The sequence below is a fragment of the Garra rufa genome, chromosome 11 (genome assembly GCF_049309525.1).
Source record: "Garra rufa chromosome 11, GarRuf1.0, whole genome shotgun sequence".
Classification (NCBI taxonomy): Eukaryota; Metazoa; Chordata; class Actinopteri; order Cypriniformes; family Cyprinidae; genus Garra; species Garra rufa.
Genome location: NC_133371.1, coordinates 37742499 through 37755860, shown reverse-complemented (window position 1 = coordinate 37755860; position 13362 = coordinate 37742499). Strand labels below are relative to the sequence as shown.

Below are 13362 nucleotides of genomic sequence, written 5' to 3'. Positions count from 1 at the left end.
GGAAAGTGTTCAAATAAACTAAAATGCTGGAAAACCAAACAATTTGTGGGACCTGAAAGATTTTTCTGAAGAACAGCAGGCAGTTTAACTGTTAAACAAGAGACTCGTGAACAACCATCACAGCAGATCCTGAAAGGGGATGTAAACTTTTGACCTCAGTTGCAAGTGAGAGCTATCAATTTTAACATTTATTAGACTTAAAAAAAACCTTCTAATTTAAGAGAACTTAAAACAATCTTCATAAAACCCATTATTTACCTGCCCAGTAGGAAATATACAGAAATTAAATAAAGTTATCAAACACTAAATTAAATATAGATCAATTCTTAAACCAACAAAATGATTGATTTTGTTCTTTGATTAACAGACATCACAGCAGCTGCGTTATTTGATTACTTAGCTGATATTTCTTTAGGCTTCTTGCACGCATACTCGTAGTTTCCTTCGCGCTTTAAAATGAAATGATACAGGCTAGAGCGTACTGTGCTACAAGCACAGTATAACGGCTGACAGGACAGGAAAATTAGTTTTTACTGACATATGGCCTGAAAACATCTCATCTGACCGCAGTTCACTGTTGTTTTACTGAAGAAAAAAAAAGAGACAGAAGCAGCAATTGTGAGTGGGGTGGCCAACCCTAGCTCCACGCCTGCGTTAAATATTTTTACCCTGTTAAACTGGAAAAATTAATCACCTGTGTTAACGTGCTAATTTTGACAGTACTAAGAATACATGGACATAAACTACAATGCAAATACATTACTGATTAAATAATAGTTGTTTATAGCACATTCTGGACTAATGAGATTTCATGTGATGTGTGGCTAAACAGCACAACTCAAAATGTTCTGCTATTCATTTGCTTATAAATTTTAATTGTTTAATCATTTACAGTTTTTCAGTTTGATGGGATTTTTCGATCTGCCATGCAAAATCAAAGTAAAGAATCTGTCACTAATTGGAGATTAGATATTGGGATTTGTATGGAAATGCAGTAAATCATTTGCACAATATAAAACTGGTGAACAGGCTTACCTTATCAGAGTAGACAAAGAAAAGAATGAGCAGAATCAGCTCAGCCAGCAGAATAATCAGCAAGACAATGAAGAACTGCAAGTAGAAAACACACAAAAAAAGGAAGTGAGTGGTACGATTGAGACACAAGGAAAGACCTGTCTGAATGAATCATCTCAGCTTTCTACACTCACTCTCTCCCTCTCATTCTCATTTCACTTCTTCAGCTAAATATTTACACAGCCTTCCACACAGCATGCGCCTGTCAGCCGGTAAACATTATTTCGCTGAGTGCTCAGTACATTTTCCAGTCATCTCCTGATGACCGTTCCTGTCAAAGTCCATCTGAAACACAGATTCGGGCCATCTGAAAGCCTTTAAGACACTTGTTTATTAAACCTCAACATTGACAGGTCCGCCAAATAAGTTCCCTTCCGCCATTAGAGGAGGGTGAGAGCGATTGAGTTGACTACGTGTGGCCTCGCCAACCGCTGAATGACAACGTGTGTATACGTCTGCTACGCCACGACTTTACTCGCTGGTCAGGGCCATATGGGGTGTGTAAATAGAGCAAAGTTGAGGGAATGGATGTGAAGACTGCAAAAGCTTTGAAGGTTCTTCCTTCCTAGACCTCTGGGGGAAGAGAGCACTACACCACATCCAAAAACATTGGGCTGGCTGCTTAGATCTCAAACCCAGTGACGTGAAAACCCTTCTCTGATGTCTCACTCTCCCTCAGAGCCATGGACATGGCGTATATACAGCACAGATAGTGAAATCTAAAGGTCAGGCTATTCGAATTTACACCGCTTCTATCTAATAGGCATTTAGTGAACCGTAGGAACTGGAGATTGACATTAAAAATTAATAAGGAGGAATGGTGATGAGTCTAGGTTTGACTGGATTTGTGAATTCCAGAAAAGTCTCTTCCTTCCCTTGAACTGAATCGAACGTGACTTGTTTAGAATCACATGGCAAGTGCACAAGCGAATAGCACAGTGTTTAATATTCGTTTACCAGAACAAAACAATATGATGTGACAGATGCATTATTCACTTCTGCAAATGACAGAAAAGCATGCGAGTGACAACCTTTTTCAATTAGACTGTTTTACACCATTAGCCGAATGATTAGTGGTGATGGGGAAAAAGAAAGTGAAAACGAGTGTAAAAATCAAAGAGAGATTGGCAGTCAAAGAGAAAAAAAATAAAGAGCCATGTGGTTTAACTCTAGTTCTGAAGCAAAACCCTTGAGCGCAATGAAGAGACTCATTTTGCAATGCTGATAATTAGCAAACCTCTCTGCTAACAGTTTACTTTAAGCCTGTATGTATAATGCATTATGAAAGGTATTCATAAGGCCACTTCACATCCTGACGGGGCTTATTTTGAGATAATGACTGGGCCAGCTGTACATTATCCCACGTTTTACACAGCAACTCACTAAATAAATAAATGAAAGGACATGAAATGTTAATTTGGCTGAAATTATTGTTTTATGCGAGAAGAAAGAGACTGCAGACAACACATGAGCCATGAAACTAGCACAATGATGTAGGAAACTGTAAATGGACTGGGAAATCAGTTGCTTATACATTCTGTAAAAACAGTTGCGTAATGTGTACAGTGCTGCGATTGATCAGAATCAAGAGTTGTGTAAATAATACCTTACATTTTTCATATTATACACCTTGCAGAATATATTATATATCTTTTTATACACCTTTTATTTTTTACACCTTTAAATAGTATAATGAAATTCATTTGTAGAATGCGCCACTTCAGTATTTTGGCTGTTACTCGACACAGGCAAAACGCAATTGAGGATTTTTTTAAATTGAGTACTCGAATTGAATCAAGGAATCATGACAGCCCTAGTACAGTCACTCACAAGAACATATAAATCAGTGTATAAAGTATATACAGTTGAGGTCAAAAGTTTACATAAAGAATCTGCAAAATGTTAATTATTTTACCAAAATAAGAGGGGTCATACAAAATTACCTGACCTGAATAAGATATTTCACATAAAAGACATTTAATAGGTCCAAGAGAGAAAATAATAGTTAAATTTACAGAAATGACCCTGTTCAAAAGTTTACATACATTTGATTCTTAATACTGTGTTGTTACCGGAATGATCCACAGCTGTGTTTTTTTTTTCTTTAGTGATGAGTCCCTTATTTGTCCTGAACAGTTAAACTGCCTGCTGTCCTTCAAGTCCCACAAATTCTTTGGTTTTTCAGAATTTTTGTGTTTTTGAACACTTTTCAACAATGACTGTGATTTTAAAATCTAAAAAATAGTTTTTTCACACTGAGGTCAACTGAGGGACTAATATGCAACTATTACAGAAGGTTCAAACACTCACTGATGCTCCAGAAGAAAAAAATGGATTAAGAGCTGGGAGGAGAAAACTTTTTGAACTGGAACATCAGGGAAACATGTACGTATCTTCTGTAGCTTCTGAAGGGTAGTACTAAATGAAAAAATATATATATTTAGGCAAAATGAGAAAAATGAAAATTTTCATTCTGTTCAAAAGTTTTTTACCCCCCGAATCTTAATGCCTTGTGTTTCCTTCTGAAGCATCAGTGAGTGTTTGAACCATCTGTAATTGTTGCATATAAGTCCCTCAGTTGTCCTCAGTGTGAAAAGATGGATCTCAAAATCATACAGTCATTGTTGGAAAGGATTCAAATACACAAAAATGCTGAAAAACTAAATTTGTGGGACCTGAAGAATTTTTCTGAAGAACAGCAGGCAGTTTAAATGTTCAGGACAAACAAGGGGCTCATAAACAACTATCACTAAACAAAAAAACACAGCTGTGGATCATTCAGGTAACAAGAGTATTGCAAATAAATTCATCTATTATTTTCTCTTGTGGAATATATTATTTTATGTGAGATATCTAACGCAAGTCATCACTAATTAACCCTCTGGGGTCTGAGGGTGTTTTGGAGCCCTGGAGAAGTTTTGACATGCCCTGACATTTGTGCTTTTTTCAGTATCTTAAAAACATATGAATGGTCTAAATCTGATTACATTGTAATCAGCACATATTGGGCTACAATAATATGTAACATAACATGAATTTTGTATGATTCTTCTTATTTTTGTAAAATAATTAACATTTTGGAGATTCTGCAAGGTGCATGTAAAATTTTGCCTTCAACTTTCATAATATGAAACTTATTCACAAGAACACATGACTCGATATTAAAAGGTTAAAAGGTGGTGCAATCATTTTCCACTCGCAACAGGCCATTACTGAGTTTTTACACCTCAGGAGCGTAAAAGTGTGTAGGTGTGCGATAACTTACGCTCAGAAGCAGGCACTTGTTTTCCTTGATGGCACCCAGGCAACCGAGGAAGCCCGTCACCATGACGATGGCGCCTATGGCGATGACCATGTTGGCAGCGGAGAGAGAGGGGAAGGAGGGAGAGAAGGTGGCGAAGCTGCCTTGAGACACAGACAGCCAGATTCCAACTCCCAGCAGCCCACAGCCACACAACTGCAGAGAGAAACAGAAGATTATGAGATATTGATGCATTCTGGAACATCGATTCAGAGCCAAAGCTGTTGTTCGGAGAAACAACATTCATTATGCACCACAAACGCTAACTGAAATAGAGCTTTCCATCGCATGACGTGCTTCTGGCCCTCAAACAAATACATTCTGATGCAGCAACAATTTGCCATGCCAATAGATTCCTCTAGGGGGCACAAACACCCTGCCATCTTGGTCCCTTGAGGGCCACAACTCTTCACAACCATAATTTGGATGAACAGAAGACTGTCCATTGACATTTGTGTGCAGACACAGAGTCCAGCTGCGTGACTGCAGTGGCGTATCTGTAATGTTTATAGGAGCTTCTGATTGACAACGCTGAGAGGAGAGGCTGTTTTCCCCATCAATCTGCGATAAGGGCACAAAGAGATGCCTGCAGAGATGACGAGGAAGAAGCGGCTGACATTTCCTTCGCTGTTACTGGAATACCCAAAGCAATCTCCTTGTGAATACGGAATCGCACTCGGCAGTGATGAATTGACGGGTGCCACGCGGCAAATCAAAAAGCATCACGGACTGCCTTCCCCGTGTGAACGCTAAAGTGTAAGCGTGTTCGACAACCGACCAACGGCACGACAGCGATGAAAGCACACGCGACAGTCGCATCCTCGGTCTGATGTTGCAAATTATTAATCGCTTTTACATTCACTTTCAAGCATAAACAAGGCGGTTAACTCAACTGCCTGACAATGCCTTTGAGACTGAAGCAGCAAGCTTGAGGACAGCAACCCAGTGAAACTAATTCCTTCAGTCATGGTGGTTGAAATTATCAGCACGCTCTTCTGCTGAGTAACTTTCCCACCACGGGTGAGATAAAGAACACTGTGAGAGACACAGAGGCTGTGTGTATCTCACACTTGGCAGGTTAAAAGTGGGCGCTGATGCTCTGTTTGGTGAGGGAGCACTTTAGCCTGAGGGCGAGGGCCTTTTTTTAATGCCCTGGGAGGTGAGAAATGGCTCTGTGCTAATGTAACATGGAGAACTCGATGTATCAACATCCATGTTGTGAAGCAGCGAGTTGTCAGATAACCGGAGAAGAGCTGGCTTCTACAACCGTAGTCATAGTAGTTCACTTATTTAATTTGACAGCAATTAAAACAAGGATGTGAGAGATATCGGTGTGCATAATTGTATGTTATGATTCAATTTAATAGGTTGCAATGCATCATATCATAATTAGGCAACAATTGAAACTGCCGAAAACGAGAGCAGCTGTGTCGGCAGTTGTAGTTCACATCACTTTTGTTCAGATTATGCTTATTTACATTGATCAATTGAACTGAGATATGAATCACATATAAATAAATAAAAAATGTAAAATGTAAAGCTCATACAAAGATCTCTAATATTCTGTTATATTATTAGAATTTAAATTAATTATTTTCTATCTTACTATATGTGACCCTGGATCACAAAACCAGTCTTAAGTAGCACGGGTGCATTTGTAGCAATAGCCAACATTACATCGTATGGGTCCAAATTATCGATTTTTTTTTTCTTTTATGCCAAAAATCATTGAGATGAAGATATTTTGTACATTTTCTACCATAAATATATCAAAACTCAATTTTTGATTAGTAATATGCATCGCTAAGAACTTCATTTGGACACTTTAAAGGCAATTTTCTCAATATTTTTTGCAACCTCAGATTCCTGATTTTCAAATCCAAATATTGTCCTATCCTAACAAAATATACATCAATGGAAAGCTTATTTATTCAGCTTTTAGCAGATGTATAAAACTCAATTTCAAAAGATTGACCCTTATGATTGGTTTTGTAGTCCAGGGTCACATATTTTAAAGTATATTTTTTACTGAGATGGCAAAGCTGAATTTTGAGCAGCTATTACTCCAGTCTTCAGTGTCACATGACCTGTAAGAAATCATTCTAATATGCTGATTTATTTGAAAAAGATTTTTTTGTAATAATGTTAATGTCTTTACTGCGACTTCTGATCAGATTTTAATGCATTCAAATGCAATATGTGAATATAAAAACAAATATATTCAATTTATTCGTTTATGCGGCACCTTTCAAAGCTCAAGGTGACTTTACAACTAAATTTACAACATCCAGTTCCATAGGGTAAAATCTAAAAATATAGAAATATGTGACCCTGGACCACAAAACCAGTCATAAGGGTCAGTTTTTTTAAATTGAGATTTGAGATCTGAAAGCTGAAAGCTTTGCATTGATGTATGGTTTGTTAGGATAGGACAATATTTGGCCGAGATACAACTATTTGAAAATCTGGAATCTGAGTGTGCAAAAAAAAAATAAATAAAAATCAAAATTGCCTTTAGTTGTCCAAATTAAGTTCTTAGCAATGCATATTACTAATCAAACATTAAGTTTTGATATATTTAAGGTAGCAAATGTACAAAATATTTTCATGGAACATGATCTTTACTTAATATCCTTAATATCCAGGGTCACATATTGTAAAGAGGCTACTTTTCACAATCCAAATGGACAAAACACTCCCCTCCCCCCAACAATATACCACAACAATATACCACAAAGCTCATTTGCATTTAAAATATATACAAATTAATCACTAGAAGTTTGCTGGAGCACTACGTTTCTGTATATGAATGCACGATTGAGGGTTAAGCTAACAGACTAATCTACATTAACAACACCGTTTCTCAAATCACTAAGCCATTTTGTGTCCATCCATCATGCCGCATTTATATGTGTAACAGTGACTGAAGGTCATTAGCATTAGCATGGTCGTACTACCTCAGCACTGCTTAAAACATCCTCAAACACTTACAAAGTCAGAGCACGCCTGGACAAAAAATCGACCGTGCTGCTTACCGGCCCCTTCGACCATCCTTCAGGCTGCGTGCAATTTTAACTCATTTACCTTATTTGTAAAACCACTCCTGTGATTGAAACGGCAGCCTGTGCCGTCACATCAAAAACTCCAGGAAGAAGCAGAGGTGAGAGGCAGGGGCAAAACGTGAGCGAACACATTAGCGAAAGAAAAAAGACAGGGGTCGGGGTGCAACGTGCAGGGAAAGACAGGAAAAAAGTATCCTCGGAGCTACAGCAAAGTCCTGAAAGCCTAGGGAAAGGACGTGAGTGGGGTGAGGCGAGTGCCTCATAATGGTGCATTAGCAGTGTGTGCCTCGACGGGAGACATAAATGGAGGCTTTGTTCTTCTCTGATGAGTCTCAGATGAAAAAAAGGATGAGAGAAAGAGAGACATGCTGATTCTGGCCTCTTGCTTCAGTTCTCACTTGTTTTGGACCGACTCGCTGGACAGAGTTAATAATTTAACACCCAACTGAGCTCAGCACTCCAAGAATCCTTTCTTGACTGTTCTGTTTGTAGTATTTTTAAGCTCATGTTAAAAAATCATAGTTGGAGAAGTAAATCGATGACATAGGCGCATATTAAAGCTGTCAAATCTTTACACTTAAATTAAGATACTGTTATACAGTTTAAACGGCAAGAAAACAGAAAGAATGGCTACAACCATGTATTTCACCTCAGTTACAAGAACTGTTGACACAACTATTCCAATCACAGACTTCAGGTGAAGGTAGATCTTCTCTTAACCTCTTGATCTGCTTAAAACAGTTTCAGATATTGAGCCAGCAGCTCTCAAACACTTCTGGTGTACATATAGTTGAAGTCAAATGTGCACATAAACCTTGCAGAATCTGCAAAATGTTAATTATTTTAAAATAAGAGGGATCATCCAAAATGCATGTTGGTTTTTATTTAGTACTGACCTGAATGTGATATTCCACAAAAAAAGAAATGTACATATAGTCCACAAAAGAAAATAATATTTAAAAAAATGTATAAAAATGACACTGTTTAAAATTTTACACACACTTGATTTTTAATACTTTGTTGTTCCCCTGAATGATCCACAGCCGTTTTTTTGTTTAGTGATCGTTGTATATGAGTCCCTTGCCTGTCCTGAACAGTTAAACTTTCTGCTGTTCTCCAGAAAAAAATCCTTCAGGTCAATTCTTTGGTTTTTCCAGCATTTTTGTGTATTTGAACCCTTTCCAACAATGACTGTATGTTTTTGAGATCCATCTTTTCACACCGAGGACAACTGAGGGACTCATATGCAACTATTACAGAAGGCTTAAACACTCACTGATGCTTCAGAAAGGAAAAAAGATGCATTAAGAGCCAGGGGGTGAAAACTTTTGAATGGAATAAGGATGTGTAAATTTTTCTTATTTTGCCTAAATATCTTTTTTTTTTTAATTAGTACTGCCCTTCAGAAGCTACATAAGATACATGTTCCCCAGAAGATAAAATAAGTGAAATTGACCCTGATCTTTAAATTACAAAAGTTTTCACCCCCTCTTAATGCATTGTTTTTCCTTCTGTAGCCTCAGTGAGTGTTTGAACTTTATGTAATAGTTGCATATGAGTCCTTCAGCTGTCCTCAGTGTGAAAAGATGGATCTCAAAATCATACAGTCATAGTTGGAAAGGGTTCAAATACACAAAAAATACTAAAAAACCAAAGAATTTGTGGGACCTTAAACATTTTTCTGAAGAATAGAGGAGACACATGAACAACTATCACTAAACAAAACAAAACAAAAAAAATGCTGTAGATTATTCAGGTAACAACACAGTGTTAAGAATCAAGTGTATGTAATCTTTAGAACAGGGTAATTTTTATAAATTCAACTATTATTTTCTCTTGTGGACGTAAACAGTTTTTTTATGTGGAATATCTAATTTCGCAGATTCTGCAAGGTGTATGTAAACTTTTGACTTCAACTGTACATATATATTTCACACAGTATATGGTATGACATGGTACATTCATGAGAAAACTGAATCGTATAATTTGAGTGAGTGATTCTTGCGTTGCTCTGTTGGAGATGGAGGTGTCAGTCACAATTCAAGCTTCAGCTAGAGGCTTAGACTAGAAACTGCTCTTGCGCTGGTTTCCACTGCATCTTAAACACTACTGAATATGTGTGGGAGAAGCCTTGCATCTCACTCTCAAAGCCACATTTTCAACAGATGCGCTTCACTGGATTAGAAGCAACATGCAAAATGTGCCTAAGTAAGTCTATCAATGTTCTTCAAGGTTGGAGGGGATGTTCACATCTGATGTTCTATATGGCGAGTGTTTGTTTTGAAAAGCACTGATCTATATTTACAGCGGCACAGTTCTAACGCTAAGCTGCTGCTGGAGTTGAAAGGCGACATGGCAGTTTGCAGACTCCTTAGTAAACAAAGTGTCCCAGAAAGGACATTTATCATGGGAAGCCTGTCTCGCAACGCCGTACCCAACTTGGTGCGTCTTAAGCAGAGCCCCAGAGGAATAAACACTGGGCGGGTAAACACAATGCATCTCACCTCCGATTTCTCACAGGACAAAGAGGACACCGAGCGTGTAGTTTAAAAAAAACAATCAGGGTTTCCAGATACCAGAAAAATATGCAAACACAATAAATCACAGGTGGTACAAACATCAAAGTCAGGCTTTGTGGAAGTTTTATGAAGGTGAATTTCACTCTTGGCTTTTACATCAAAGAACAAAAGGGTTGGAGCTCTAAAAGACAGCTCAATTTAAATAGATGAAAAGGGGTTTGCAAAGAGGCATGCGGTTTGAGCTCAAGGTCAGTGTAATTGAAACTATGGAACAGGTTCTCTGGGAGCTGAGTGAGAAACTTATCCATCACTCTGACCACTATATCAGCTGCAGCAGAAACCTGCTCACTCACACGCACTCATGCAACTTCAATCTTATTGCGGCCAAGTGATGGACGTGACTAACGCGGCCTCTAGAATGGTCTATGTGTGTACGGGTCCGCTGAGAGAGAGCGATTAACCTTTTCATGCTCTGTCTCAGAAGAGGGTCAAAGTGTGTGTGTCCAGCAAACCAGCCTTAATGAGAGGTTATATCACCCTGACCCACGTGTCTTTACGATTTATTAGGACACATAAGACCTGGAGTAACTCAAAACGGTGTGCATGTGCGTTTTTTGAAGGACATTAAAGGAATGTTCCAGGTTCGAAACTGAATCTGTTATATTATTACATTATTTAATAATGATATAATAATAATTTGTGCCTGGACCACAAAACCAGTCTTAAGTAGAAGGGTATATTTGTAGCAATAGCCAACAATACATTTATGGGTCAAAATGATCCATTTTTCTTTTATGCCATAAATCATTAGGATATTAAGTAAAAATTATGTTCCGTGAAGATATTTTGTAAATTTGCTACCGTAAATACATATAAACCTTAATTTCAATTTTAAAATAGTTTTATCTCGGCCAAATATCTTCATATCCTAACAAACCACACATCAACTGAAAACTTATTTAGCTAACAAATAACAATTTCAACAGATTGACACTTATGACTGGTTTTGTGGTCCCGGGTCATATTTAAGTAAAAATTTCTATGAATCTATTATATTTTCCATTTCGTAATTACTCTTCAGTTCAGAAACTTGATTTTAAATTGTCTTGTGGTGTGACAATATTTTATTTGATGTGAGGCCATAAAAGTCGTTTGTGTGATAATAAAAAAAAGTATATATAAATGTATGAATAATAATAATAATAATAATTTAAAAAAAATATATATTTTTAATGATTCTTATTATTACTATTACATTTGTATATGTAAATGTATGAAAAATAATAATAATAATAAAAAATTCTCTCTCTCTCTCTCTCTCTCTCTCTCTCTCTCTCTCTCTCTCTCTATATATATATATATAATGTCTGAGTTTATAAAATTGTCCTTAATTTCCAACACTTTTTTCATTGTTTTTTCATTTTAGTTTTTAGTTAATTTTAAATGGTCTTATGGTGTGACAATATGTCATGTGATATTAAGTCATAAAAGCTGCATGCAAAATAAAATAAAATAAAATAACAGTAAATTACCTGGAATAGTCAAATTTTTACATTTATTTACATTTATTGTTAAGTGTGATTAATCACACTCCAAACAAAATTGATTACGTAATATATGTGTGTACTGTGTATATTTATATGTATTTATAAATGTACACACATACATGTATATTTTTAAGAAATATATGTAATATACATAAATAAATAATATTATATATACAAATATACACATACTATGTAAACTTTTATTCTGAATGCATTTAATCACGATTAATTAATTTTGACAGCACTAAATTCAATAATAATGTATTATTTTTTAAATCAACAACTATTTAAATTTTTACATCTTTATCCTTCATTAGCTTAAATTGTCTTGTGGTATGATAATATTTCATGTGATATGATGTCACGTATAATAATTATAAAATAATTAGCAATTTTGTCATTATCACATGAAATATTACCACACCACAGGACCATTTAAGTGACTAATGAATGATAAAGATGTTATAAATTCATATAATAATAATAATAATAATATAACATTATTATTATATTTAGCGCCATCAAGTTGATTAATCGCGATTAAAGTTTAAAAATAGTAGTTTAAAATAGGAGGCTATCACACTGCAGGACAGTTCAACAAATGAGTCACAGCTTTCTTGATAAAGCTTAACCTGTATTAAAAATGAAGTAGCTGGTGGTCAGAAAGAGGCCATGAATGCTTTACCGTTTAAGATTAGAGAAACCAAGAGAGACTGCAGACCTAAAGGTAAGCTCATACTGAATAGCAATCTATCACTTAAAGAATGTGCTTATATTCTCCAGTGTGCAGCATTTGTAACCTTCTTCATACAAAGGTGATAAAAAGAAATAAACAGAGTGAGATAGAGAAACAGATAGAAATTGAGAAAAACGCAGAGTTGCACCGCCCCAGGGGTTGTGGGCTTCTCTTTAAGAAGCCAGTTAGCCGTCATTGATTTTACACTAAAATAAAACAGTCTATTGTAATGAAGACATAAAGGCTGGTATGCACTCTGTACCAAGAGGGAAATGATACCCCATTACTGATCGGCCTCATCCTGCTCAAATGACCGCTGGCCCTTTATTGCTCAAACAGACTATAGAGAGTCCCCTGCATCAGGTAATGCAGTTTTAAATCACATTAAAGGGTGTAAGTACTGTTTGTACAGAATGTAGTCCTGTAATGTCCCAGTGATGATAGAGATATTGAATTAACTTGATATGATATTCATTTAAAAGATTTGGGAGATTAAGACATCTCTTTGATACCATGAGCAGATCAGATGGAGCAGATGATCTGATGAAACCGTCCTTAGAGAGCAATCGATCTTTGCCTTTCATTCGTGGCATCCATTTTAGAGATAGATAGATACTACGAAGCAGCCAAGTCTAAATAGTCGCTCATATCTGCCGCTTATCTTCTATAATAGCAAAGCTTTCTACAAAAATTGCTCTCAGAAAATGTTCATAAATAAATATTAAATGTATGTTTTTTTAATTTTTTTTCCTTTTCAGTTTGTTATACACTACCAGTCAAAAGTTTTTGAACAGTATGATTTATAATGTTTTATAAAGAAGTCTCTTCTGCTCACCAAGCCTGCATTTATTTAATCCAAAATACAAAAAAGCACTAAAAATATTATATGTATATCGCTGATTTGATGTTCGAGAAACATTTTTTACAACAGCAGTATTATCATCAATATTTAAAACAGTAATATTAATCTTTATAAATAGAAAGATCAAAAGTTTTGAATTCATCTGAAATAAAAAGCTTTTGTAACATTATACACTATACCATTCAAAAGCTTGGAGTCAGTATAATTTATTTTCTCTTTTTTTTTTTTTAAAGAAATGATAGAAATTCATACTTTTATTTA

At 36.0% G+C, this 13362-nt stretch overlaps 1 protein-coding gene across 1 annotated transcript in view; it reads right to left on the bottom strand.

The window, feature by feature from the left end:
* The window catches only part of tspan9a (tetraspanin 9a), a 102275-nt gene that overhangs the window by 30292 nt on the left and 58621 nt on the right, over window positions 1-13362 (bottom strand). The window contains exons 2-3 of the mRNA XM_073850861.1: window positions 4340-4531; window positions 1036-1110 (exon numbers count right to left, since the gene is read on the bottom strand). Of these exons, the coding sequence (XP_073706962.1) occupies window positions 1036-1110; window positions 4340-4531 (267 nt within the window). The remainder of the gene's footprint in view (window positions 1-1035; window positions 1111-4339; window positions 4532-13362) is intronic.